At 36.2% G+C, this 25,809-nt stretch overlaps 1 protein-coding gene across 3 annotated transcripts in view; it reads right to left on the reverse strand.

The window, feature by feature from the left end:
* Nucleotides 1-12,550: 12,550 nt before the first annotated feature.
* Nucleotides 12,551-25,809, reverse strand: part of CERT1 (ceramide transporter 1) — a 169,537-nt gene continuing 156,278 nt past the window's right edge. For all 3 annotated transcript variants that reach the window (XM_037801976.1, XM_037801975.1, XM_037801974.1), the window contains 6 exons: nucleotides 24,401-24,533; nucleotides 23,441-23,511; nucleotides 21,174-21,302; nucleotides 20,478-20,607; nucleotides 19,287-19,423; nucleotides 12,551-15,597 (listed from right to left, as the gene is read on the reverse strand). In XM_037801976.1, the coding sequence (XP_037657904.1) occupies nucleotides 19,296-19,423; nucleotides 20,478-20,607; nucleotides 21,174-21,302; nucleotides 23,441-23,511; nucleotides 24,401-24,533 (591 nt within the window). In that variant the 3' untranslated portion in view covers nucleotides 12,551-15,597; nucleotides 19,287-19,295. The remainder of the gene's footprint in view (nucleotides 15,598-19,286; nucleotides 19,424-20,477; nucleotides 20,608-21,173; nucleotides 21,303-23,440; nucleotides 23,512-24,400; nucleotides 24,534-25,809) is intronic.

The raw sequence follows: 25,809 nt of genomic DNA on the forward strand, positions 1-25,809 counted from the left end.
ATACACCTACTAGAGCTAATAAACAAATTTAGCAAAGTAGCGGGATACAAGATCAATGCACATAAGTCAGTAATGTTTCTATATGCTAGAAATGAACAAACTGAAGAGACACTCAAGAAAAAGATACCATTTTCAATAGCAACTAAAAAAATCAAGTACCTAGGAATCAACTTAACCAAAGATGTAAAAGACCTATACAAAGAAAACTACATAACTCTACTAAAAGAAATAGAAGGGGACCTTAAAAGATGGAAAAATATTCCATGTTCATGGATAGGAAGGCTAAATGTCATTAAGATGTCAATTCTACCCAAACTCATCTACAGATTCAATGCAATCCCAATCAAAATTCCAACAACCTACTTTGCAGGCTTGGAAAAGCTAGTTATCAAATTTATTTGGAAAGGGAAGATGCCTCGAATTGCTAAAGACACTCTAAAAAAGAAAAACGAAGTGGGAGGACTTACACTCCCTGACTTTGAAGCTTATTATAAAGCCACAGTTGCCAAAACAGCATGGTACTGGCACAAAGATAGACATATAGATCAATGGAATCGAATTGAGAATTCAGAGATAGACCCTCAGATCTATGGCCGACTGATCTTTGATAAGGCCCCCAAAGTCACCGAACTGAGCCATAATGGTCTTTTCAACAAATGGGGCTGGGAGAGTTGGATATCCATATCCAAAAGAATGAAAGAGGACCCCTACCTCACCCCCTACACAAAAATTAACTCAAAATGGACCAAAGATCTCAATATAAAAGAAAGTACCATAAAACTCCTAGAAGATAATGTAGGAAAACATCTTCAAGACCTTGTATTAGGAGGCCACTTCCTAGACTTTACACCCAAAGCACAAGCAACAAAAGAGAAAATAGATAAATGGGAACTCCTCAAGCTTAGAAGTTTCTGCACCTCAAAGGAATTTCTCAAAAAGGTAAAGAGGCAGCCAACTCAATGGGAAAAAATTTTTGGAAACCATGTATCTGACAAAAGACTGATATCTTGCATATACAAAGAAATCCTACAACTCAATGACAATAGTACAGACAGCCCAATTATAAAATGGGCAAAAGATATGAAAAGACAGTTCTCTGAAGAGGAAATACAAATGGCCAAGAAACACATGAAAAAATGTTCAGCTTCACTAGCTATTAGAGAGATGCAAATTAAGACCACAATGAGATACCATCTAACACCGGTTAGAATGGCTGCCATTAAACAAACAGGAAACTACAAATGCTGGAGGGGATGTGGAGAAATTGGAACTCTTATTCATTGTTGGTGGGACTGTATAATGGTTCAGCCACTCTGGAAGTCAGTCTGGCAGTTCCTTAGAAAACTAGATATAGAGCTACCATTCGATCCAGCGATTGCACTTCTCGGGATATACCCGGAAGATCGGAAAGCAGTGACACGAACAGATATCTGCACGCCAATGTTCATAGCAGCATTATTCACAATTGCCAAGAGATGGAAACAACCCAAATGTCCTTCAACAGATGAGTGGATAAATAAAATGTGGTATATACACACGATGGAATACTACGCAGCAGTAAGAAGGAACGATCTCGTGAAACATATGACAACATGGATGAACCTTGAAGACATAATGCTGAGCGAAATAAGCCAGGCACAAAAAGAGAAATATTATATGCTACCACTAATGTGAACTTTGAAAAATGTAAAACAAATGGTTTATAATGTAGAATGTAGGGGAACTAGCAGTAGAGAGCAATTACGGAAGGGGGAACAATAATCCAAGAAGAACAGATAAGCTATTTAACGTTCTGGGGATGCCCAGAAATGACTATGGTCTGTTAATTTCTGATGGATATAGTAGGAACAAGTTCACAGAAATGTTGCTATATTATGTAACTTTCTTGGGGTAAAGTAGGAACATGTTGGAAGTTAAGCAGTTATCTTAGGTTAGTTGTCTTTTTCTTACTCCCTTGTTATGGTCTCTTTGAAATGTTCTTTTATTGTATGTTTGTTTTCTTTTTAACTTTTTTTTTCATACAGTTGATTTAAAAAAGAAGGGAAAGTTAAAAAAAAAAAAGAAAAGAAAAGAAAAAAGACAAACAAGGAAAAAAAAAAAAAAAGATGTAGTGCCCCCTTGAGGAGCCTGTGGAGAATGCAGGGGTATTTGCCTACCCCACCTTCATGGTTGCTAACATGACCACAGACATAGGGGACTGGTGGTTTGATGGGTTGACCCCTCTACCATAAGTTTTACCCTTGGGAAGATGGTTGCTGCAAAGGAGAGGCTAGGCCTCCCTGTATTTGTGCCTAAGAGTCTCCTCCTGAATGCCTCTTTGTTGCTCAGATGTGGCCCTCTCTCTCTGCCTAAGCCAACTTGAAAGGTGAAATCACTGCCCTCCCCCCTACGTGGGATCAGACACCCAGGGAAGTGAATCTCCCTGGCAACGTGGAATATGACTCCCGGGGAGGAATGTAGACCCGGCATCGTGGGATGGAGAACATCTTCTTGACCAAAAGGGGGATGTGAAAGGAAATGAAATAAGCTTCAGTGGCAGAGAGATTCCAAAACGAGCCGAGAGATCACTCTGGTGGGCACTCTTACGCACACTTTAGACAACCTTTTTTAGGTTCTAAAGAATTGGGGTAGCTGGTGGTGGATATCTGAAACTATTAAACTACAACCCAGAACCCATGAATCTCGAAGACAGTTGTATAAAAATGTAGCTTATGAGGGGTGACAGTGGGATTGGGAATGCCATAAGGACCAAACTCCACTTTGTCTAGTTTATGGATGGATGTGTAGAAAAGTAGGGGAAGCAAACAAACAGACAAAGGTACCCAGTGTTCTTTTTTACTTCAATTGCTCTTTTTCACTCTAATTATTATTCTTGTTATTTTTGTGTGTGTGCTAATGAAGGTGTCAGGGATTGATTTAGGTGATGAATGTACAACTATGTAATGGTACTGTAAACAATCGAAAGTACAATTTGTTTTGTATGACTGCGTGGTATGTGAATATATCTCAATAAAATGATGATTAAAAAAAAAAAAAAAAAAAAAAAAAAAACGAATGTGCATCGCATTCACATAGAAGGCTTGTTCTTGCTGGGTCCCACCCCTGGGGTTTCTGATTCAGTAGGTTTGAGGTGGTGCCAGAAAACTGGTTTGCAGGTACTACTGCTGCTGCTGGTTGAATTTTTTTTTTTTTAATATATGTATATTTTTATCGAGATTGTTCAGATACCATACAACTATCCAAAGATCCAAAGTGTACAGTCAGTTGCCCACAGCACCACAATACAGCTATGCATCCGTCAATACAATTATTGTTTTTTTCAATTTTTATAACATTTTCACTACTCCAGAAAAGAAATAAAGACAAAACAAAGGAAACTCAGATCCTCCCATACCCCTAACCATGCCCCACCCCCCACCCCCAACTATTGATTCATAGTTTTGGTGTAGTACATTTGTTACTGTTGATGAAAGAATGTTAAAATACTAACTGTAGTATATAGTTTGCAATAGGTGTATATTTTTTCCCTATATGCCTCTCGATTATTAACCTCTAGTTATAGTGACATACATTTGTTCTACTTCGTGAGAGAGATTTCTAATATTTGTACAGTTAATCATGGACATTGTCCACCACAAGATTCACTGTTTTATATATTCCCATCTTTTAACCTCCAACTTTCCTTCTGGTGACATGTGTGACTCTGAGCTTACCCTTTCCACCACTTTCACACACCTTTTAGCACTGTTAGTTATTCTCATTACATGCTACCATAACCCCTGTCCATTTCCAAATATTTAAGTTCACCCTAGTTGAACATTCTGCTCATAATAAGTAACTGCTCCCCATTCTTTAGCCTCATTCTATATCCTGGTAACTTATGTTTTAGGAAACTTATGTTTCATGTCTATGAGTTTACATATAATCAGTTCATATCAGTGAGACCCTGCAATATTTGCCTTTATGTGTCTGTCTTATTTCACTCAACCCATTTCTTCATCAACCCATTTCTTTTAAGATGGTTTTATTCAAACACTACATTCCATCCTAAGTAAACAATCGTTGGTTCCCCATATAGTCACGTATCTATTTGTTGAGCACCATCACCACTTTCTATATAAGGACATTTCTTCCACAAAGACAGAGGAAGAGTCAAAGAAGGCAGAGAGGCAAAAGAAAAAGGCAAGAGAAAGAGAAAAAACAAAAAAAACTTGATAGCTAGAAGGTGACAAAAGGAAAGATAGCATTAACCTGAAGTAGAATAAAGAGTCAGATGACATCACCAATGCCAAGAGTCCCATACCTTTCCCCTATTCCACCCCCCCCTCGCCCCCGTATGCATTTAGCTTTGGTGTATTGCCTTTGTTACATTAAAGGAAGCATAATACAATGTTTCTGTTAATTCTAGCCTCTAGTTTGCATTGATTGTATTTTCCCCCCAGTCCCACCCTATTTTTAATACCTTGCAATGTTGACGTTCATTTGTTCTACCTCATGTAAAAACATATTTGTACCTCTTATTACAATTGTTGAGCACCCTACTTTTCCCTGAGTTACACAGTCCCAGTCTTTGTTGTTTGTCTTTTGTTCTGGTGTCCCACATGATCCCAGCCTTCCTCTTTCAACCATATTCACAGTCATCTTTGTTCAGTGTACTTACATTGCTGTGCTACTATCTCCCAAAATTGTTTTCCAAACCTCTCTCTCCTGTATTTTCCTTTCTGTTTGCAGTGTTTCCTATAGTGTTTCTTGTAAAGCAGGTATCTTGTTCACAAACTCTCATTGTCTCTTTGTCAGAGAATATTTTAAGCTCTCCCTCATATCTGAAGGATAGTTTTGCCAGATACAGGATTCTTGGTTGGTGGTTTTTCTCTTTCAGTATCTTAAATATTTATCACCCCACTTCTTGCCTCCATGGTTTCTATTGAGAAATCCACACAGTCTTACCAAGCTTCCTTTGTATGTGATAGATTGCTTCTCTCTTGCTGCTTTCAGGATTCTCTCTTTATCTTTGATGTTTGATAATCTGATTATTAAGTGTCTTGGCATAGGCCTATTCAGATATATTCTGTTTTGGGTATGCTCCACTTCTTGGATCTGTAATTTTATCTTTCATAAGAGATGGGAAATTTTCATTAATTATTTCCTCTCTTATTGCTTCTGCCCCTTTTCCCTTCTCTTCTCCTTCTGGGACACCAATGACACGTTTTTCTTTTTGTCTTTAAGTTCCCGGAAATGTTGCTCTTATTTTTCCATTCTTTTCTCTATCCTTTTGTGTATAGGCTTTCAGGTGCCTTGTTGTCCAGTTCCTGAGTGTTTTCTTCTGCCTCTTGAGATCTGCTGTTGTATGTTTCCATTGTGTCTTTCATCTCTTGTGTTGTGCCTTTCATTTCCATAGATTCTGCCAGTTGGTTTTTTGAACTTTCAATTTCTACCTTATGTATGTCCTCTGTTTTTATTATACGGTTCAGCTCTTTTGCCATATCTTCCCTAAACTTTTTGAATTGACTTATTATTAGTTGTTTCAATTCCTGCATCACAGTTGAAGTGTAAGTTTGTTCCCCTGACTGGGCCATAACCTCATTTTTCTTGGTGTAGGTTGTAGTTTTCTGTTGTCTAGGCATGGTTTCCTTGCTTACCCCAATCAGGCCTCCCCAGACCAGAATGGGCTAAGATCCCAGAAGGAAGAAATATTCAGTATCCGGTTTCCCTGAGGGTATGTCTTAGAAAATTGGTACACCCTCTGATGCCTCCTGTCACTGTGCTTTTCTGCCCAGCAGGTGGCCCCTGTTAGCCTATAATTCTTGACTGGTGTAAGGAGGTTTGGCTCTTTTTCCCCAAGTTCTGAATGAAAGGCAGGTAGTAGAGCTGGGCCCCACCCTTTTCCTCTTAGAGAGGATAGACCCCCTACGCGGAGGTTAGTAGCATTTCAATGGTCTCTCTCTGCCTATGTTACACCCTTGTCTGGGTCACAGAACTGGGAACTGAAAATGGCTGAGGCTTTCTCCACTGAGCTGAAAAAGGAAGAGAGTCCGCTTCAGAGCTAGTCCAAGGCGACGCTCCGGCTCTCCAAGGTCAGTTGTCACCCAAAGCCTCTGTCTGCTTGTTGGGGATTCGTACCTCATAGTGAGCAGTTCACACTCGCTAATTAAAACCCCAGTTGGAGCTCAGCTGAGCTGTATTTGCTTGCTGGGAGAAAGCTTCTCTCTGGCACCACGAGGCTTTGTAGCTCGGACTGTGGGGGAGGGGTCTCCCAGTTTGGATCCACAGTTTTTACTTACAGATTTTATACTGTGATCTCAGGCATTCCTCCCAATTCAGGTTGGTGTATGATGAGTGGACCGTCACGTTTGTCCCCCCGCGGTTATTCCACATTATTTACTAGTTGTTTCTGGTTTTTTTTAGTTGTTCCGGGGGGATTACTTAGCTTCCACTCCTCTCTATGCTGCCATCTTAGATTTGGATCCTGCTTGAATATTTTTGAAAGGTATTAGAAAATTGTTTATTCAGAAGCACACAGTTGGAAAATGCCCATGGAGAGACTAAGTGCTATTTCATAAAAATAATTAGGATTAATCCTAGAAAGATACAGCAAATAACCAATTAGAAAATGTTATTTGCATATGGTGCCTCCCTAGCCCCTAGACCACCTATGACCCCTAAGCAACACTGAAGGTCTTCTCCTTATCTTCAATTTATGGAATTGGAATTACATTGCCCCCAGAGAAAGACGTATTTTAGCCAATTATTCCCCTCCCCTTTCTACGTCTTGTTCCTTGCACTCCCTTCCAAAGGGCCAAGATGGTGGAGGACAAAAGCAAAAAGAAACCTGCATACTTTACTGTCAGAGCTAAACAGTTGGTGAACTTCTGAAAGGGTTTACATGTACCACTATCCACTCACCATCCTCACTCCCCCAAAGTTTGACTCCTCTGTAACTTCACAGGATTGCAGCACTACTGCAGGATTACTCAGAGGGAAGAAGTTGATTCAACAGACCATACCATTTGGTTAATTCTGAAGCAAACATAAAGCACACAGACCCCTTGTGTGTTTTGTTGAGGAAACTCAGCAAGAAAGCTTCAGAAAATAATTCAAGATAGATGTGCTATGGTCATTTAGCCTATGTTGGTTATGGAATTCCTTGCTTTCGTGTCACTTGCAAATATGAAATGGTAAAGTAGTGTATGGAATGGGAGGGTTAAGGGAACTATTCAATCTCAGTCTCCACTCTAAAATTGGATGGGTGTGTGTGTAGTAGAAGAGTTGGACATAAAGCAAATCCAGAATACTGTTAGCTCTTAATGATGGATGGAAAAACATAACTCCCCAGATCTTGTAGGTTTGCAGAGGTTGGTGTGAAATAGCAACATCCCAGAGTAATTTGGGCAGAGAATAAAAATGTATGCAGGGCCCCCCTGAGGAGCTGGGAGAAAATGCCAAAGTGTTTAACTTCCTCACTTGGGTTGTTGCTGATGTTCTCATAAACATTGAGGGCTGACAGTTTGGTATGCTGAACCCTTTATCTTGGGGCTTGTCCTCGTGAGGCTTGTTGCTGCAAAAGAGAGGCTAAACTTCCTTATAACTGTGCCTGGGTCTCCCCTTGAGTACCTCTTTGTTGCTCAGATGCGGCCCTCTCTAGCTAGGCCAACTTGGCGGGTGAACTCACTGCCCATGGGACCTGACTTCCAGGAGTATGGATCTCCCTGGCAACGCAGGATATGACTCCTGGGGATGAAACTGGACCCGGCATCGTGGGATTGAGAACATCTTGACCAAAAGGGGGAAGCGGAATGAAACAAAATAAAGTTTAAGTGGCTGAGAGATTTCAAATGGAGTTGAGGTCACTCACTGGTGGGCATTCTTATGCACTATGTAGATATCCCTTTCTAGGTTTTAGTGAATCAGAATAGAAGTAAATACCTGAAACTATCAAACTCCAACTCAGTAGCCTTGCCTTTTGAAGTGATTGTATAACTATGTAGCTTACAAGAGGTGACAGTGTGATGGTGAAAACCTTGTGGATCACACTCCATTTACCCAGGGTAAGGATGGATGAGTAGAAAAATGGAGACAGGGACTAAATGAAGATTGAGGTAGGATGGAGGGGATGATTTGGGTGTTCTTTTTTACTTTTTTTATTCTTTCTGGTGTGAAGAAAATGTTCAAAAATGGATTGGGGTGATGAAGGCACAACTTTATGATGGTACTGTGAACAGTTGATTACACACCATGGATGATTGTATGGTGTGTGAATATACCTCAATAAAACTGAATTAAAAAAAAAAAAACACAAAAAACATAACTCCCCAGCTCTCTTCTAGCCCTGAAGAGTTCATGAAGGAGACAACAGAGGAACCTCTACCTTCCTGTCCATTTCACAATCTGGACTTTGGCTTTAGCCTCAAAGGTCTCTTCCAGTGAAACCATCAAGTTTTGGTCTACTTCCTGCCTTAGTCTGTCCTGATCAATGGTATAACCTGTGAGAGCAGGACTACCTCATTCTTGAAACTTAATAGCAAAATGTACTCAGATTTGTACAGAGCAGCCCAGATGCTCTCATCCACAGCACACCATCCTTGTTGTATAATCAAAGCTTAAAGTTGGCTTGCTGGTATAGTCTGGATAATCGCAATTTTAAATGGAAAGCTCTTTTAACTTGCTCAGGACAGGGCCTACCAAGGCCATTGGAATTCAGACCTTGAACATTCCATCAGAAAAAAACTTGACACATTTCTGATAAATTGTGTGGTTCTGAATAAATTATATTAAATGTACTATTGAATTATGTACATTATCAAACAAAAATTTATAAAATATAAATGAAAGTTGAAGATCTTTTTTTCTATACTCCAATAACAAATCTTACCCACATTTTCCTCCAGACTGAGGTCTCTTGAAGTCAGGGACCGTATCCCTTCTTGTTTCCTTAGTACATAGTGTATCTTAAATTTAAAGCACTCAATGTTTGTTGAATGACTGACACGGTAATATAATTAGCACTTATTCCAAAGAGAAAAGTCATTTACAACAGGAAGAAGGCAGTATTGAGGGCCCTCGTGTCATTCGAAAGAACACCTAGCAGGGAATCGGAGTCCTCTGCTCTGCCACTAACTAGCTGTAAGATCTTAAATTATTCACTTGGTCTCTTTTCCTCAGTTCCTTTATTTGTAAAATTAAACAGTTGGATTAGTTGGCATCTAGGGCTACATAGTCTATGAAAAGCTGTATTTGTCCTTTCTTACAAGAATTCAGCAGAATCTTTTTATTATGCAAAAATGAAAACCTGAAGCATTTTTCTAGTGATTATGATATGGACCTAAAGTGTATCTAGTTCCCTAAACATCCTGGTACCTTCCACAGGACTATATCCTCACCAGAGGTGGCTCAGCCAATTGCCTCCCTTTTCATCATCTTGCCTCAGCAGCCCGCAAAGCTAACTGTATTTAACCCTTTGCAGCCCAGACTTCTGTAGGCTGCAATTTCTGGGCTGCAACAGCATTTTCTTTGATTCCTTGCACATCTGTCACTATCCCTTGCTGGGAGACTCAGTTACAAAGCTGAAGTACTAGGGGGAAAGAAGATAATAGTATCCCTCCTCCTGGATCTCATATTTTTGTATTTACCATTATCTTTCTTGTGAAGCTTTATCCTCCCCTCCATATATCCCTTGTTTTCAAATATGGACATTCTCTTTGAGGTTAAAAACTCGCCTGCCCTTCCCAGCTCTAGTCACTCCTTCTTTTCACAACTTATCCATTTTATTTTTTCGCCACTTGTTTGCCTCCACAGCTCACACACACACAAAGCTCTGTTGATAACGGTTTGCTGAGTTTAAGTGGGACCCCCTGTACTGAGGTTTATAAGTCAGTCGAGCAAATAAGCTAGAGTCTAGCTGTTAGACTAATATAACCAACAATATCACAGTAGTCAAACATTTAAAAATATCTCTCTTCAAAACAACCCTGTTATGTACCAATGGTAGATTGTTTTGTATTATTTTATAGAAGAGACTTAGAGACATCAAAATGGTTTGTCCAAGATCAATGCTGCTCGAGTAAAAGCCAGAAAAACTCGGGTCTTTTGGCTTCTAAGTCACATTCCTTTTCAGTTTCACCATAATGAATACATGACACATAAGAACACGGAGAGAAACTGGATGTTAGGAATGAAAAGCCCAAGTCAAAGACCATAAACTATATTATAAATAGTTGTATTGAATCATCAGAGTAGGACAGCTTACCAATTAATTTGGTGCTATCTGTGCACATTAGTTGGTGAACCTGTCAAAACACAGCGATAGCCCATTTCCTATCTGCCTTCTGAGAACACTTGAGAACCTGGAATCAAAACACTTTTGTATCCCAAATGAGGCTAGTCTATCATTTAATGCACCTTATTCAAATGCTCCTGATCTCAGAGCCTATTTTCCTTTTAGATACATTTCTAAAAAGGTTGGTTATGACTCGTTACCTTAAAAGCATTAAATTAGAAGAGGATATAGAATGTAAACTAGTATAGAGTACACTGAAAAAAAGAAGACAAAAACAACAAAGGCCAGATAATTTGGTTTTGCTGTATTCCAAGTCCTGGAACATTGCATGGTACATACTAAGTGCTATCTGTTCTGGGAACTGTTTTGGGTGCTGGAGAATTAGGGATATCTATCCAAATGGCTAAAATGGTTTGGATGTTGATTACACCTTGACTTAGCTGATGCACACAGATTCTCTGCTGCTGGAGCCAGCAGCCACTTAGGCCCCCCCAACTCCAAGGAATAATAGAAATGAACAAAGTAAACTGACTTGGAGTGAATCCCAACAGCTTGCTTTATTCAATCCCTCAGTGCTCCTTTTGTGGCAGGTGTTCACAAAGTAGTGATAGCTGATGTTGGGGCTCTTGTCTCGGAAAAATCCTAAATGAAATGCCCTCTCTGGGCTAGTTTGTGGTGGTGTTTTACCATGGTCTCCTTTTCATCCCTCAAAGCTGGAGGACCCAGGCAGGACCAAACAGTGGTCAAATTTAAACTTTGACTGCCTTCCTGTATCTTGTGGGATTTTATAAGACACATGGTATTTGGGATTTTGTGAAGCCAATATAAAAGAGTATGGGGTAAGACCCATATCCCAAAAATGATGGTCTTCAAGAATGTTAGCCCTTTCTACTTTGTCAAGTGCCATATTCTAGGTATTAAACACATAAGACATTAAAAGTAGCAGTCTAATAGAAAGAAAACAGACTTTAGAGTCAGTCAGTAGGCCCTGGGACCCCGGCTGTTTCCTCCTCTGTAAAACAGGGCAGTACCAACCACAAGGACGATCTCCCAGGGTTGTCGTAAGGGGAAGAAAGAGGGAGGTAGATAGAAAGCACTCACAGTGCCCAGCACAGACTTGTAGTGGAGTTATCCTCACTCAGCATCTCAACAATCCTAGAACCTGTGTGGTTAAGGATATTCTGGATGGGCATCTTTTAGTAACTTCAAAGATCATAAGACTTGTTTTAGTACTAAACGCACAGAATTCTGTGAGATGAGAATGAATGGTCCAAACATAGCTTAACTTTGTTTGTGGAAGGATATTCAAAGTATACAGAGTGGATGGGCTTATAGAAAATTTGTTTTAAAAGGGAGACACTGCAAATGCTGTTGTGCTCAAGTACAAACACATTCAAACAAAGTGAAAATCTGGAAGATGCTATAAAGGCAACCCAATTTGAAATAGCTAACTACGGCTACATTTTTTTTGCAGGGTATTCCAAAGTCAAGATTAAGACAAAGACTGCACATAGTTAAAATTACTCTTGAAAAACATTTAGGAGTGTGCCATGAGGACTACATCTTATTTTTCTGTTGATAAACCCAACACAACAGCCAGATTTTCCAATATTCCACCAGATTAAATTGTTGGCTTGTGTTAAGAAGTCACACTGTTTGGACAGTATGTATCTATGAACACTAGGAAAGAAGAATGCTCAGTGCCTTTCAACATAACCATGGAGAAACCCACGGACTGAGTGAACTGCAAATTCACACTTCCCATTTCACGGTTGTTCTAGGGCATAAATTTACTGCAAATGGGACTCACTGTAATATTTTTAAATAAGTAAATGAGATTTTTTATGGTTAAGTACATGTACTGAATTTTAAGTGTGTATAACTCACTGGCACTGTGCTTTCATGTTAGAAATACTCAACTGTGTGTACAGCTCAACTTTCTAGCAATTTTTTTTTAAACTTTTGGACCATGATCCATGCTAAGACATTCATTTTATGCTATAACCCATGAAACAAAATCTATACATACGCTAACATATGAGAAAAGATTAAAAAAATAACTTACTTTTACTACATACTTGTACCGATATACTTCGTTATTCTGTCCTATTTTGTTAAAAAAAAAAAATTAGGCTGCAACTCTTATTAATAGTTTTCTTGGTCCCTAATTGGGTTACAACGTACAGTTTGAAGAATAATGAATTGGAGTACTTCTTAACTAGTCAGGGGACTAGGTAGGGCAACATCTTGGAATTAAGGAAAACATCAAGCAAGCACAATTGTCCATAATATTTTAATACTTTTTCCACTTTTAAATACTTGTTTTAATTTTGTGATTGTAACATGGCAGATCCAACGATTACTTTTTAGAAACATTATCAGGATCATAAAGCTATTATAGAATAGTTACACTCTACACACTCCCAAGTTACTTTAAAATGATTATGTTTTTGAGTCTGTAGCTGAACAATGACAATAATCCAAATACATCGTCTGTACAACTTGGACTAAATACTGGTGAGAAGTGTTTACTTGGACAAACAATTGATAAGCTTAAAGATAACCAGCACAATTTCACAAGAGAACCAGCTCAGCCCAACTAAAATTTTTCTCAATAACAGCTGATACTGATGTATAGGTAAAACAATTAGTTGATGAAACTAAAAAATGGGAAATGCATTCCTCCTTTTCCTTATTTTTCATTCTTATACCTCCCCTCACAGACATCCCCCTCCTTATCTAGCTGCCTCTGTGGCAATCTCAAATAAAGTGCTTGCAACAATCACCCTCCACCTCAAAACCAAGAATGCAAGTGAAACACTGCTGCTCTTTTGTCATGTCCACTGGGCACTCAGGGACAAAACCCCCTCATCGGCAATATTTTTCAAGTTTCTATTACAGCACAAAGGGTAAAAGGATAAATGTTTTTGCTTGAGAGAAGAAAAGCAGGAAATTTCTGTAGAAGAGAAAACATGGATATTCAGTATGTAGAATTAGCTCTATGAAAATAATTCTAGAGGCTCTGAATATTGTCTAAAAAGCTAGTACTCCTCCAAATTCTAACCTCTTTTGAACTCTTTCCACATTCTGACTCACCTCTATATCTGACTGAGCAGGATTTACTCCAGTGCAGTGCCATTATCTAAAGGTAAAACACATCTTTTCCTTTTCTTCTTTTTAATACAAATATTTTTTAGTGTAATTTTATTTACAGAATTGCAAAAGTACATCACATTTAGTGCAAATGCAACTAATAATAATTAGATTTAGATACTGCTTTGTAAACTTTCCAAACCTTTGTAAAATAAATCTACCCAATTTAATTATGAAACAGCTACTTGTCTGTGTTCATGATAGTTACCAGAAATGGCAAACAGAAAAACACTTAGCGTGGGCATACAGGATTTGTTTTTGAAGCTTCCCGTCAGTGGCTATGGTGAATAAACCTTCCCTCCCCAACCCTCCCACACTCCCATCTCCACCCCACAGCTGATTGTAAAATAAAATACACATTTGAGGTATAAACTTTTCTTTTTTAAACATCACAATATAAAATGTTAACTGGTGATGTAGTAAACTGATAGGATAATTTGTCTTATTTGCCTTACTAGCATTACCACCATATAGGCACTTCCACATAGTCAAATTATGAACAGTATTTTCTGTAGTAAGGCATAGTCCATGCACATTATTTAGAGAAAGGTAAATTAAAAAATAGAAAAGATTTATGGAGCATGAAATCTGCATGCATATAATGTAAGCGTATGTTTTTATATGTATTTCTCTCTGTACAGAATTAATAAATACCACTGAATCTGATGCAAGTAATTCACATCCAGGATTGTGCATATTAAGTGATCAGACTAATCCCATCATTAAATTATTATCTTGCATTTAGCATTAAGACTCAATTACCACGTGTGAAATATATACAGGACATGTTCCATATGACAAGACCTCTGCTTTAAAAATGGGTCTGGATTTCTGTGTTTTTTAACAGAGGTGAACAAATCAGCAAAGCATCAACAAAATGCCTCTGATTTATATAAACATATTTGTGTATAAACACAATGAAAATTTTGAAGTGGGCAGTCATTTCTGCTTAAATGAGTACCATTCTTTGCCTCAACTCCAGGCTTCACGGTTTTTTCACAGAGACCTAAAGTTTAAAAAGGTACTTTACATTTGAGTTCTAAAGAGCAACTAAGGGAAGCATTTCAGTTTGAATCAAGTGGAATCCTTTACTGCTCTGCTCAAGTTTCTGATCAAAAGGCAAACAGGAGCGCTGCTCATATGTTCTATGTTTATCTTGTAAGATCGTCTTTTAAAGTGACCAAAACTGGAAGAACTGACACAACTGTTACTGAATACTAGAAATACTGAATCAAATGCCAAACTCAAATAGCCTGATTTGCCTTTACAAGTAATACCATATATTCTCTTACAAATTTCAGGAAAACATGAGCTCATTTCATCTTGATCATTTTACCAGAAAGTAGTCTATATCCACAAGATTTGTACAGATGTTTCTGTTTGGAGGCAGGCAGAACCAATATAGGAATTACCAAACTGTGTTTGTAACAAACTGAAAAACTCTGTAGCTCACAGTACACAACTAAAAAATACAATAGAAATATAAAGATATCTGGGGGAAAAAATAAAGCTTTTCACACTTTCTCCATCAGAACCAAAGTTCTTCATGGGAGTAAGACTATAAAAAAGGCAAAATCACTGGTTATTGACAGCCCTCAGTTATTACATGACAACATGAATCATTATAGAAATCAGCAGCAATGAAATCTATGATTATACAAAGCAAAAAAGTCAGAAAATTCTGGACACAGATTTGAATGTAGGCCTGAAAAAAGAACCCCATAAAGATACTTGGTGCACAGAAAGCACATGCCCCATGTGCGTTCAACTTTTGTGCTTTTCTTTTGTGCACAAAACCTGATACAACGGAGGATCTCAGGCTGGACCATAGTAAATTAAAAATTCTGAGAAGAGTTTCCAAAAATTAAAGCATCAAATCCTAGTAGTGATTCAAGGTTGATTTTTTTCTCTTCTAGGAGCAAGCAAATAAAAATATAGCCATATACATGTAATTTTACATGTATTTATAGTTATATGCTGAGCGAGGAGATCTAGCAGGAGACAGCTAGTGTTAGATGTTCAGCTTTGCTATTGCAATATTTCTCCATTTTTGTATACAAGGCAAAGGTCTTGAATCACAGACAAGACTATAGATCCTACGTTCCAGCTTAGAGTATTCAAATATGTTTTTTTCTCCAACATGGAATATCACATAGCCTTGCCTTCAGTCACTGCAAGAAAGAAAATGACAATTATTAAACTCAGCAATATATTATTACTAACAGCTGCAAAACTACTGGAAAAGATTCATTTCACCCACTAAATTTATGGAATGCAAAGAATCTCTATTAAAACTTCTGTTATAAGGACTTTTGCTTTTATTAATGTAAAATCATTAACCTTACATATTTGAAATCGTTTCCATTGGCAAGGAATCAGAAGTATACATAATTTTTTGAAAGCTAGAAAATATTTAGACAGGGCAATGTACTACAGGTAAGCAAGGCAGGAAGCAGTCAGAGGTCCCTGGATTTGTACTCCACAAACTGGTACTTCCTTTCAATAAAACTATGCCATATAATATCATTTATCAAGTTTTAATGAATATGTAAACTATGGGAGAAAGTTCTGCTTTATCTTAAGAAACAAACCTGTTCAGACCTTAACAAATGAGTTTAAGAGTTCTGATTAAGATTTTTAAATATCTTTGGACCTCATTAACTCTTTTAAGAATTTCTCCCAAGATGATACACACTACTGAAAGTCACTATTTTTCCATCACCAAAATTAAGAAATTAGCTTTCCTGGGGTTTCAATGCTAGGATCCACTTCATATATACATCTATAATTATTGTGAGGCAAATGTTATTCTAGGTATACAAAGATTTTCACCACATTCTAATGTTTGACGTTGATTCTTTATCAGAAAGAAGCTCAACCTGGATTCAAAGGCCACAGCCGAGTTTTGTCCAGCGAGTCTTTACAGTTGTATCTTTACATACATACACACACACATATACACAAATTATGCTACCTCCTTTCCCTGAGACAAATTTTTTGTAAGGATTCAACCCCTTCCCTCCTAGGTCTACAAAAGAAACACACACACACACACACACCTCAAATGAATGAAACCAAACAGCTAGAGTCAAACACTATTAAGATATTACATAGTATGTTAAGAAATTTGTTTCTTTAAAATGTTTAAAAAATCACTTTTTTTTAACTTTATCAAAAAATTTAAAAAACATTTCAAACAAAACAAAGGGAAAAGAAAAACAAATAATCTAAAATAACTACATTGCTTCCAACAAAAAATCATTCTTAAACATTGTTGAGTGCATGCTGTATACACAACTACGTTCCGACTTCTTTTGCTTAATACACTGCCATATTTTCCACCCTGTTTAGATGAATATTTGAGTCTGTTTGATAAGGAAGTAACCACAAAGCAGTAAGCTGGAGGCCCCTTTAAAAGCAAGCCTGGGGGTGGTGGTGAAGAAGAGAGAAGACAGATGAAGCTACATGCTGGGGCTCAGAGCGAAACAACTCGACAAATCTTAAGGCACTGGGAAGAGACAGAGCAAAGTGACAAGCCTGCTGTTATTGTAGCATCAGGTTTCCTGGTTTATTTGATAAAATACAGCACAATGATAGAATCAATAAGAAGTAATATGCCATAATAATTCTAAAAATACAGTATATTCTAAAAATAGGTAGTGTACTTGAGCTTGAAGAGTCAGAATCCATGAAAGGTCCAGCTATATACTACAACACCAATCATTCAGATAAGACTAGAACCTGTTTAACATTTCAGGTAATCTTTTTCCTGGGAAAAAGCTAAAAATCTGAGATATTAATACAAAGTTCTACTATCTGCTGATAAGTTTAGTTTTTGAGCTTTGATTTTTAAAGAAAATCATATTGTAAACAGCATCAGACAAGAGACAATTAAAAATATCAGTCATTTTAAGTATTGAGTATATCATTTTTAGCTAACCAAATGGACTCAAGAACATAATTTCTTAGCCAACAATTTAACACGCAATGTAGACGAGAATGAAAGTATATTCACATGTATTTGCTGCTTATGTATCATAATTTGGTAATATCTATTAAAATTTGAAATGTTTATACTCAAATGACAGTTCTTAGAATAGAATTATACAAACGGTTCTCAAATGGACTAAAAGATTGACAATCTCAATGATTAAGAGACATACAAATTACAACTACACTAAGAGGGCATTTTTCAAATTGGGAAGAATCCAAAAGTTCTTTCACACATTGTGTGAAAGGGTGTGGGGACACAGGCACTCAATATACTGCCAGTGACAGGGTAAATTAATACAACCTCTATGAAAGGCAAAATATAAATTACAAATGCACAAACTCATCCTAGTCCTGCCACATCTTGTAATTTATCCCATATATAAACCTGAAAGTGCAAAAGGACATACTGATAACAATTGCAACACTGTAACGGCAAAAAATTGAAAATGACTTTAATATCCACCATAGAGGGCTGGTTAAATAAATTATGTTCATCTATATATAATGTGTAGGAGATTTAATCATGTCCTCCACAAAAGGCATGTTCAGGTCCTAATTCCTGATCTGTGAGTGTGACCCATATGTAAATAGGACCTTTGCAGATGTTATAGGTTTGTCCAAACTCAATGAGGATGGGGCTTAATCCATTATGGCTGAAGTAATTATAAGCAAAGGAAATTGGTCACAGAAAGAGAAGTCACAAGGAGCAGTCAAAAGCTCGAAGTCAATGGAACTCAGAAGAAAAAGGAGATGACACTGCCATATGATGGAAAAGCCAAAACCAAGGATTGCTGGCAGCCAGTCCCAGAACACCAGTCTGTGGGAAAAAAGCATTGCCTTGCTGACACCTCGATTTTTGACTTCTTCTAGCCCCAAAACTGTGAGCCAATAAATTCCTGTTGTTTAAGTCAACCCATTAATTGGTATTTGTTTTAGCAGCCAGGAAACTAAACCACAATGAATAGCATACAGCCATAAAAATGAATGAGGAAGCTCTATTCTGATATGGAAACACTGCCAAGATAAAATACATGAAAAAAAAAAAACAAGATGCAGCACAGTATGTAGTTATGCTACCTTTTCTTTCACAACAACAAAAAATATTGTTGGGGGAAATACATTCGTTTTTGTTTGTTTAGGCATAAAAAAATAACCTCTGGAAAGATACAAGAGAAACTAGTAACAGTAGCTATACACTTTTTTTGGGGGGTGGAAAAAACTGGATGAATAGAGGACGGGGTAATTTTTCACTCTATACCTTTTCACACTTTTGACTTTTGAACCATGTTAATGTGTCTCATATTTTAAAAATTAAATAAAAGATTCCAGCTCTTGGCACCAAGATGTATAGTGCAGCCTATTTGACAGTAAAAATATGGAGCCAACTCAGATATTAAGTTGACTTATTAATAATAAACTCTGCAACATTCATATAACATGCTAAAAGAATAAGACCATTTTATATGTCTCATAATCTTTATATGGAAAAATATTCAAGACATTAAGCTGCAAAACAGTAACTATAGAATAAACATGATTTTTTAAAACACTTAACAATATAAGTCAATACATACACAGAAAAGTCTGGAAGAATATAAAACAAATTTAACAGTTTTCTGGGAAAGGAAGGATAATAGGGAATTTGCATTTCTGAAATTCAGTAGTTCTATAACGTTGAAATTTCTTTAAATAAGCAGGTGTTCTCTTTCATACACAGGAAAAATAAACAATTTAAAAGTAAGTTTTAAAGGCTACTCTATCTGGGAACATCATAAAATAAACTACTTTGAACAATTAACTAAATTATAGTATCTGTAGTCATCCTTGTCAAAGTTTTTAAAAAAGGGTAAAATGTATCTTCCTGTACCTGTTAATACTAGAATAAAATAGGTTTTCCTGCAGTTTTTTCTTGGACATAAGATGTAAAACGTTTTAGAAACTTGGGATACTCTCGCTTTGCCACTGCCCTTAACACTGAAGCTGGTGCCCATCCTCCAGGGTTCACTACAAGATAAAGAAAAATTAAAAACCATTAAGATATAGTTCTTCAAATATGTGTGATGTGTTCAATTTGTTCCTCTGCTTTTAAAAAATTCCTTAAGTTGGAACAGTTAGGATTTCTTAAAGCCTCGATCATGAATTTCTTAATAGTAATCACTAGAAATAATTTGATAGCAAAAAAAGTATTTATTTCATTTCTAAAATGTTACTGATTCCCTAAATTAAATATACGTATTAATATAATAACACATTAGGTTAGGCTATTTAGGGGAGATTTATTCATCAACTTCTACAATCAAATAGCCTTCTGTAACTTACCCAGGCATAATTGTTTCTTTAACCATATAGGCAGTTTGGCAGTGTATTAAAAAGAGCTTCTTTTTTGCATATTTGGTGAAAATACAATACTATTGCAGGTAAAAAATGGGTTTAGTAAGGAACTAAAGCAAATGATGAAAAAGGGCTGCCCATTAGTGGGCCTATTTGAAATAAATATTTAACTAGCACCTAATAAGAACTAGGAGAGTAGTAATTCAGAAAACTAAAAAGTCTGACAGGGAGAAAAAGAACTATTACTTTCCTCTCCTATTTTTGGTTATATTCCAAATTATAAATATATTCTCTTAAGCAAATATCTAATAAAATTGTTCTTAAAATGAAGGATAATGTGATCTAGAGATCTAGAGAGATTAGTGATTTGGAGAGCAAGCATTAAAATTTATCTCTCTAGCTCCTGCTTCAGAAATTCTTTTTAAGAAAAAATGAAAGATGTTTTATTATTACAAAGGCAGTACATGTTTATTACAACAATATCAGAATTTTGTGGATGAACAAAAAGGATAAATAGAAATTCTGATGCAGATCTGGGGTGAAATTCTGGCGTGTGTATTTTGAAAAAGTTTCTTTCCCAGATAATTCTGACAAACATCTCACTAAATTAAAAATTTCTAATGTAAGGAATAAGAACCAAAAAGGCATTTGTCTGAACTGTCAGTGATCATGTAGACCATAATCAATACCACCCACATTACAAAGTAGCAAACAGAAACATACATACCATTAGCTACATAGGTAATCTTGCATAGAATGTTATCCCTGCTAATCTCCTGGTTTCCCTCTGGTGGGCTTACCAAGGTTTGACATATCATTGCAATATTTATTTTGGCACGGACACATCGATTGTTTAGCTGCAAAGAAAGAAAGGAAAGAAAAGAAAGAAAGAGGCAAAAAAAACACCAGTATAGTAAATACCCAGCATTTTATAATCCCTGCTGATCTAACATTACATTAAATTAACCAAAACCATAGTTCTTTTCACAATTTCCAGCAAAATCTCATAAGCACCAATAAACAGCACATGTGAAAGTGAGATGACACCAGGAATGACTTCCCTTTCATTGAAGTAGTAAACAGGGAGCTAAATTGAGGTAGAAACCACAGAGGTTTTTAACTGTGGTTGATAATGGCTTAAGAAGTAACTGTTAGAAGGAGCCTATGTATACTACCTATCCAGCTGTTTCATCTAACCCCACAAAGAAATGAAAACAGCCTTTCTGGGAAATTCATAGCCATGACTATTACCCTCAGATAACGCAGGGGCTACAATGTTCCAAGTTGCCAATCCAAGGTAAAACAAAATCTAAGAAGCATTATCAAATCAGATACCTGTGTGTATGTATTTATGGTCTTTGCCTTGCACTGTATAATCTGGCTTTACACTATACAACTATATACATTTATACATTGTACTTACAGGAGCACCATCATGATCCACAGAAAAATTACAAACTATCCAAGTTTCAGGGTCATTTTCAGTCAAGGCTGGTATTTTTCGAATGGCAGAAAGATATAATACATCTCTCTGAGAAGCCGGCCACACCCTCTGAGGAAGGAGTAAAAACCTTTTGAAAATCTGAACTACTTTTTATTCATATGTAACATGGAACTAACAGAGAAACAAATGTAAAACCAATAAATGTTTTAGTTGAAGGTGAGATCTGTCAAATTTTAAATGGAAAGCATCTGAGAATATCCAAAGGATTAAATCATGAGCATTATCTAAACAAATAATATTCTTATTTTAAGAACAATACTAAATCTTTGCTTAAAATGTCCAGAGACTTAAAAGCAAAGATTTTAGGGGAAACAAGTGTGCTCCTTTGATATTATAATCAAATCTGAAAGAATTCCAAATCAGATTGAATCATTCAATTTTATAATATGCAAAGAAAAACACAGATATTACTGGAATGATATGGAACCTAAGTCTTTGATAACTGGGACTACCTACTTTTACATGAAAGAAAAACAAACTTTTATCCTCATTAAGTTACTTTTATTTTGGGTTTTCTGGTATATATAACTGAACTCAGTCTTTATTATGCACAGTGTCTTTCCTGATTGTGGAATGTAATAAATAGCTGGAATTCAGCGCCAAAACAAGGCAAATTGTTTGCAATGTGAAATGGTTGATCTTTTAACGATGCAAAATTTCATGAAGTTGATGAAAGAAGTGTTGGACAAAAGTCAATAATAAACGAGGATTTGGCTGAATTAGAACTAATGAATATAAATCCATGATGATGCTGAGACAGATTAAAGAGTATGAATGAGAAAGTTATCACTGTTATGTATATCTTAAAGTTCACAAAAAAAAATAAGAGTATGAATGACTTAAATACTATCATGGGACAAATAGCCCTCTAGATTTCTACAAAAGAAATCAAATTTAAAGGGAAAGACCTTGTACAGTGTTATTTGATTTTGTTGAAAGAAATTATGCCAGGACAATTCAGTTTCAAGGAATTAGCAAATAGTTATAATTGTCTTAAATTCTGTTACATATAAGACTCATTACTTTCATAATTTTTAGTTTTGTTTTTCAAGGAATAATACTAGTAAAACCTATTTAACCCTCCCTGCCACATCTACTATTTATCAAGTGGAATTCCTTCAGCAGAAATGGTTTCCTGTGATCAATTATATTCAGATATTAAAGCTCTCCTGTATCTAAATTTTTGGTCATTTATCTTCATTCCAAATTACAGGGCATGTTAACATTTATTAAATTTTAGGTATCACATCAGACTCTAAAATCTGTATCTTCAAATAGATTCTTCAATTTTATACATTTCTTGAGCAGCTACCATGTAAAATGAAGTGCAGCTCATAGTCATTAGATATAAGATGTCTCACATAAAACTAAACTCAAGAATATATAGCAGATCTCATATTTTCATATATTCAGATCATTTAAAGATCATATAAAAAAGAAAAAAATGAAGTACGCATTGAATCATTGTAATTCTTAAACACCAAAAAATATTAGCTTTTGGTGACTTTCTCCAAAATTTTAATTCCTTTTATTGTTCTATATACAATTTATTATTTGGCAATTTTTAGAAGAGCAGAACAAAATAAGGCAAGAGAAAAGATATCAATTCTATGATTTTAAATATCTAGAAAAGCAGAGGAAAAATGAAGCGAAAGGGAGGGACCCAATAAAAATTACAATGTTTCTGTTTGTTCTGATGTATGACCAACCTTTCAACAGTCATGCTCAGCAATTTTCCCTTGCTTTCAGGTTAATCCACTTAGATCACTGGCATATCCGTTCGTCTTAACATTGGCTAATAACATATTTTCCATTTCCTTCATCGTTATTGTCACAGCAAACTATGATTCACTCTCATATTAGGTAACTATCATGTGGTGTTCTGTAGAGACTAAATGCTAGCAAAATATTTAAATGGATTTCAGTAATTTAGAAATTCATTTTCTAAAGTGTGCATAAACAGAAACCTACTGTAGATCTTTATCAAATACATTGTTTCTGCTTATGTTGCTTACTTAGTACACTCCTCTGCTCTAAATCAGTTGAACATACCTTTCAAATATATGACATTAATTAATTATTAATACTCTTTGGATCTTTTGTGGTATTTAATTTCCTGCTGAACTTTAGTTTGGAGAATTTATGCGTCTGAGTTTGAACTCCTTTTTGGATGAAGACATCTTTACCTTGTGCGTTTGATAAATGATGATTGCATTATCAGCTAATGTTTCCACCACATGAAAGTTTTCTATAGTTGCTGAAATGAAGAAAATAGTATTAGTGGACAAAAGGATATCACTTTTTCCTAGAATGTGACTACTTCACCTATGTTAAAAGTCAACTGTAAGTGGACATTATGGTAAAATAAACAGGATCCTGACCTACCTAGGCTATGTCCAAACGGATGGTAGTTAATGCTTAACCTTAGAGCTACAGATGGTGGCTGTGAGGTGATCACCAGGAAATCTCATTTTCTTTGGCCCAATATCTATTTCCACAGCAAGAAAGCAATTCTAACCACTACAGTATTATAATTCCCTAACATTATGAGCCCTGCCTATAATCCCTCATTTATTGAAGCTGAATAAACTGTTCTCTCTAGGCTTACGTAACTGTACTTGCAAAAAAAGTATGTCAAATTGCCCATGATAAACATATGATATTCATAAATATCTGTGTTTATGAAATTTGTTGACCAAGGGGAAGATACACATAAGCCAACAATAACTCTAAACTAACCATAGCAGGATTCACCTAGGATTTACAGTGGAAACAAAACAAGTGTAGGGAAAGAGTAGTCGATAATACTGAAACCTTTGATTTTTAGTCCTGGCTTTTCAACTAACTAGTTCTGTGGCCTCAGATGAATCCCTTGGCTTCTCCGAATTTCACTTTATTGGTATGCAAAATCAGAAAGAATTACATCTATAATGCCAGACTACTGAGGTATCTGATTAAATGATACAATGTACTGAAAGGCATTTTGTACAGTGAAAAGCTCTATTTAAATGTAAGGTATTATTATTTGTCCCCTGTATGATTCTACACTGACTTTGTAAACTACAGAGAAGATGAGAAAAACTACATGCAATTTGGTATTAAATTCAAAATAATAATTAGATTAAAATATATTAACAAGAGCTTACTTTCCCAGTCATTGCGAACATCAACATTCCAGAAGTAATTGCAGACCTCATGGCCTGTAACACCTTTAACTGCATGGGTAGCTTTCAAAGGATCCAGAACAATCCCATTTTCTTCTACTTCTCTTCTGTATACCTAAAGAGGATATATTAAAAAATAAAAATTAAATCCCTAAAGTACAAATTTGAAAGCATGCTTTTAAATTTAGTTGCCTTTTAGAATTTTATTTATGAAAGCTTATTTAGGAAACACATTCTACTAAAAGAAAATCAAAATAAATTCTAATTTATTAACACAGACATCACATAAAAATTATTTAAAATTACAAATCCAAAGTAAACTTCAACTATGAAAACATGCATATGTGATGAATAACTGTTATTATTAGTTGTTTAAAAATAAACATTACCAATTAAAAGTAGGCATTTATTAAGCATTCTCAAAGATGGTTTAACATAGCTAAGAAGGCCAAATAAGTCTGGTTAGAACATAATCTCCTTAAGGCTACTAATTTTAGGCTGTTTTATTCAACACTGTATCCCCAGCACCTAGAATAGTATCTAAAACATAGCATGGACTCAGTTATTTGTTGAATTAATAACTGATAATTAAAATGGCAAAAAGATTATAAATACAGATCTATTTTCCTTTAAATACTGAGGTTGTTTACCTGAAATACTGAGTAAAACAAATAATTTCAAAATTATAGAGGTTTGCTATTTAAAGGAGCTCTGAGAAAATGAAAAAATGTGTGATCATGGGGAGAACAAGCTCTCAGAATTATGGAGTACCTATGGAGCCAGACACTGATAGGCACTTTCACATACAATTTCTCTTTTGCAGTCTCTCTCTCCAAACTTCCTTCCCCTACAAATTCATACACATCAGTGGGACCACCATTTTCCCAGTCACCCAACCTGGAAATTCTATCCCCTTGATTCCTCCCCACTTCACACACAGCTATTAAGCTTATTGCTTATCTTCTATAAGACATTCAACAGCTGGACTTTTTTTACTGTTACTAACCTGTTCTAGATCGATTTTTATCACTTTGGGTCTGACTTTCTTTTTCATATTCTTGATATCCAGTATCCAGTCTCTTCCCTAGCACATTAATTTTCCTAAAATACTACTTTGCACAGAGTGGCTAAACAACTGCTCAGACAATAGACTCAATTTTCCTTAGTTGGTTACTTTTAATGCTCCCCACGACCCAACCCCAATTTCCCTCTCTCTAATGCTGCAGACTGTATGAGTACTTATTCTCTATTCTTCATTGCTCCTCGAGGAGAGACTTCATCTAGAGCATCACTCCTGGCTTCTCTTCACTCCTCGCTTCCTCTTCCCCAGGGGAGGAATTGCAGAGAGCAGACATGTTGGTCTGCTTTTGGGGCCTGATCCTGTGGGCAAG

This window comes from Choloepus didactylus, chromosome 13 (assembly GCF_015220235.1).
Source record: "Choloepus didactylus isolate mChoDid1 chromosome 13, mChoDid1.pri, whole genome shotgun sequence".
Taxonomy (NCBI): domain Eukaryota; kingdom Metazoa; phylum Chordata; class Mammalia; order Pilosa; family Megalonychidae; genus Choloepus; species Choloepus didactylus.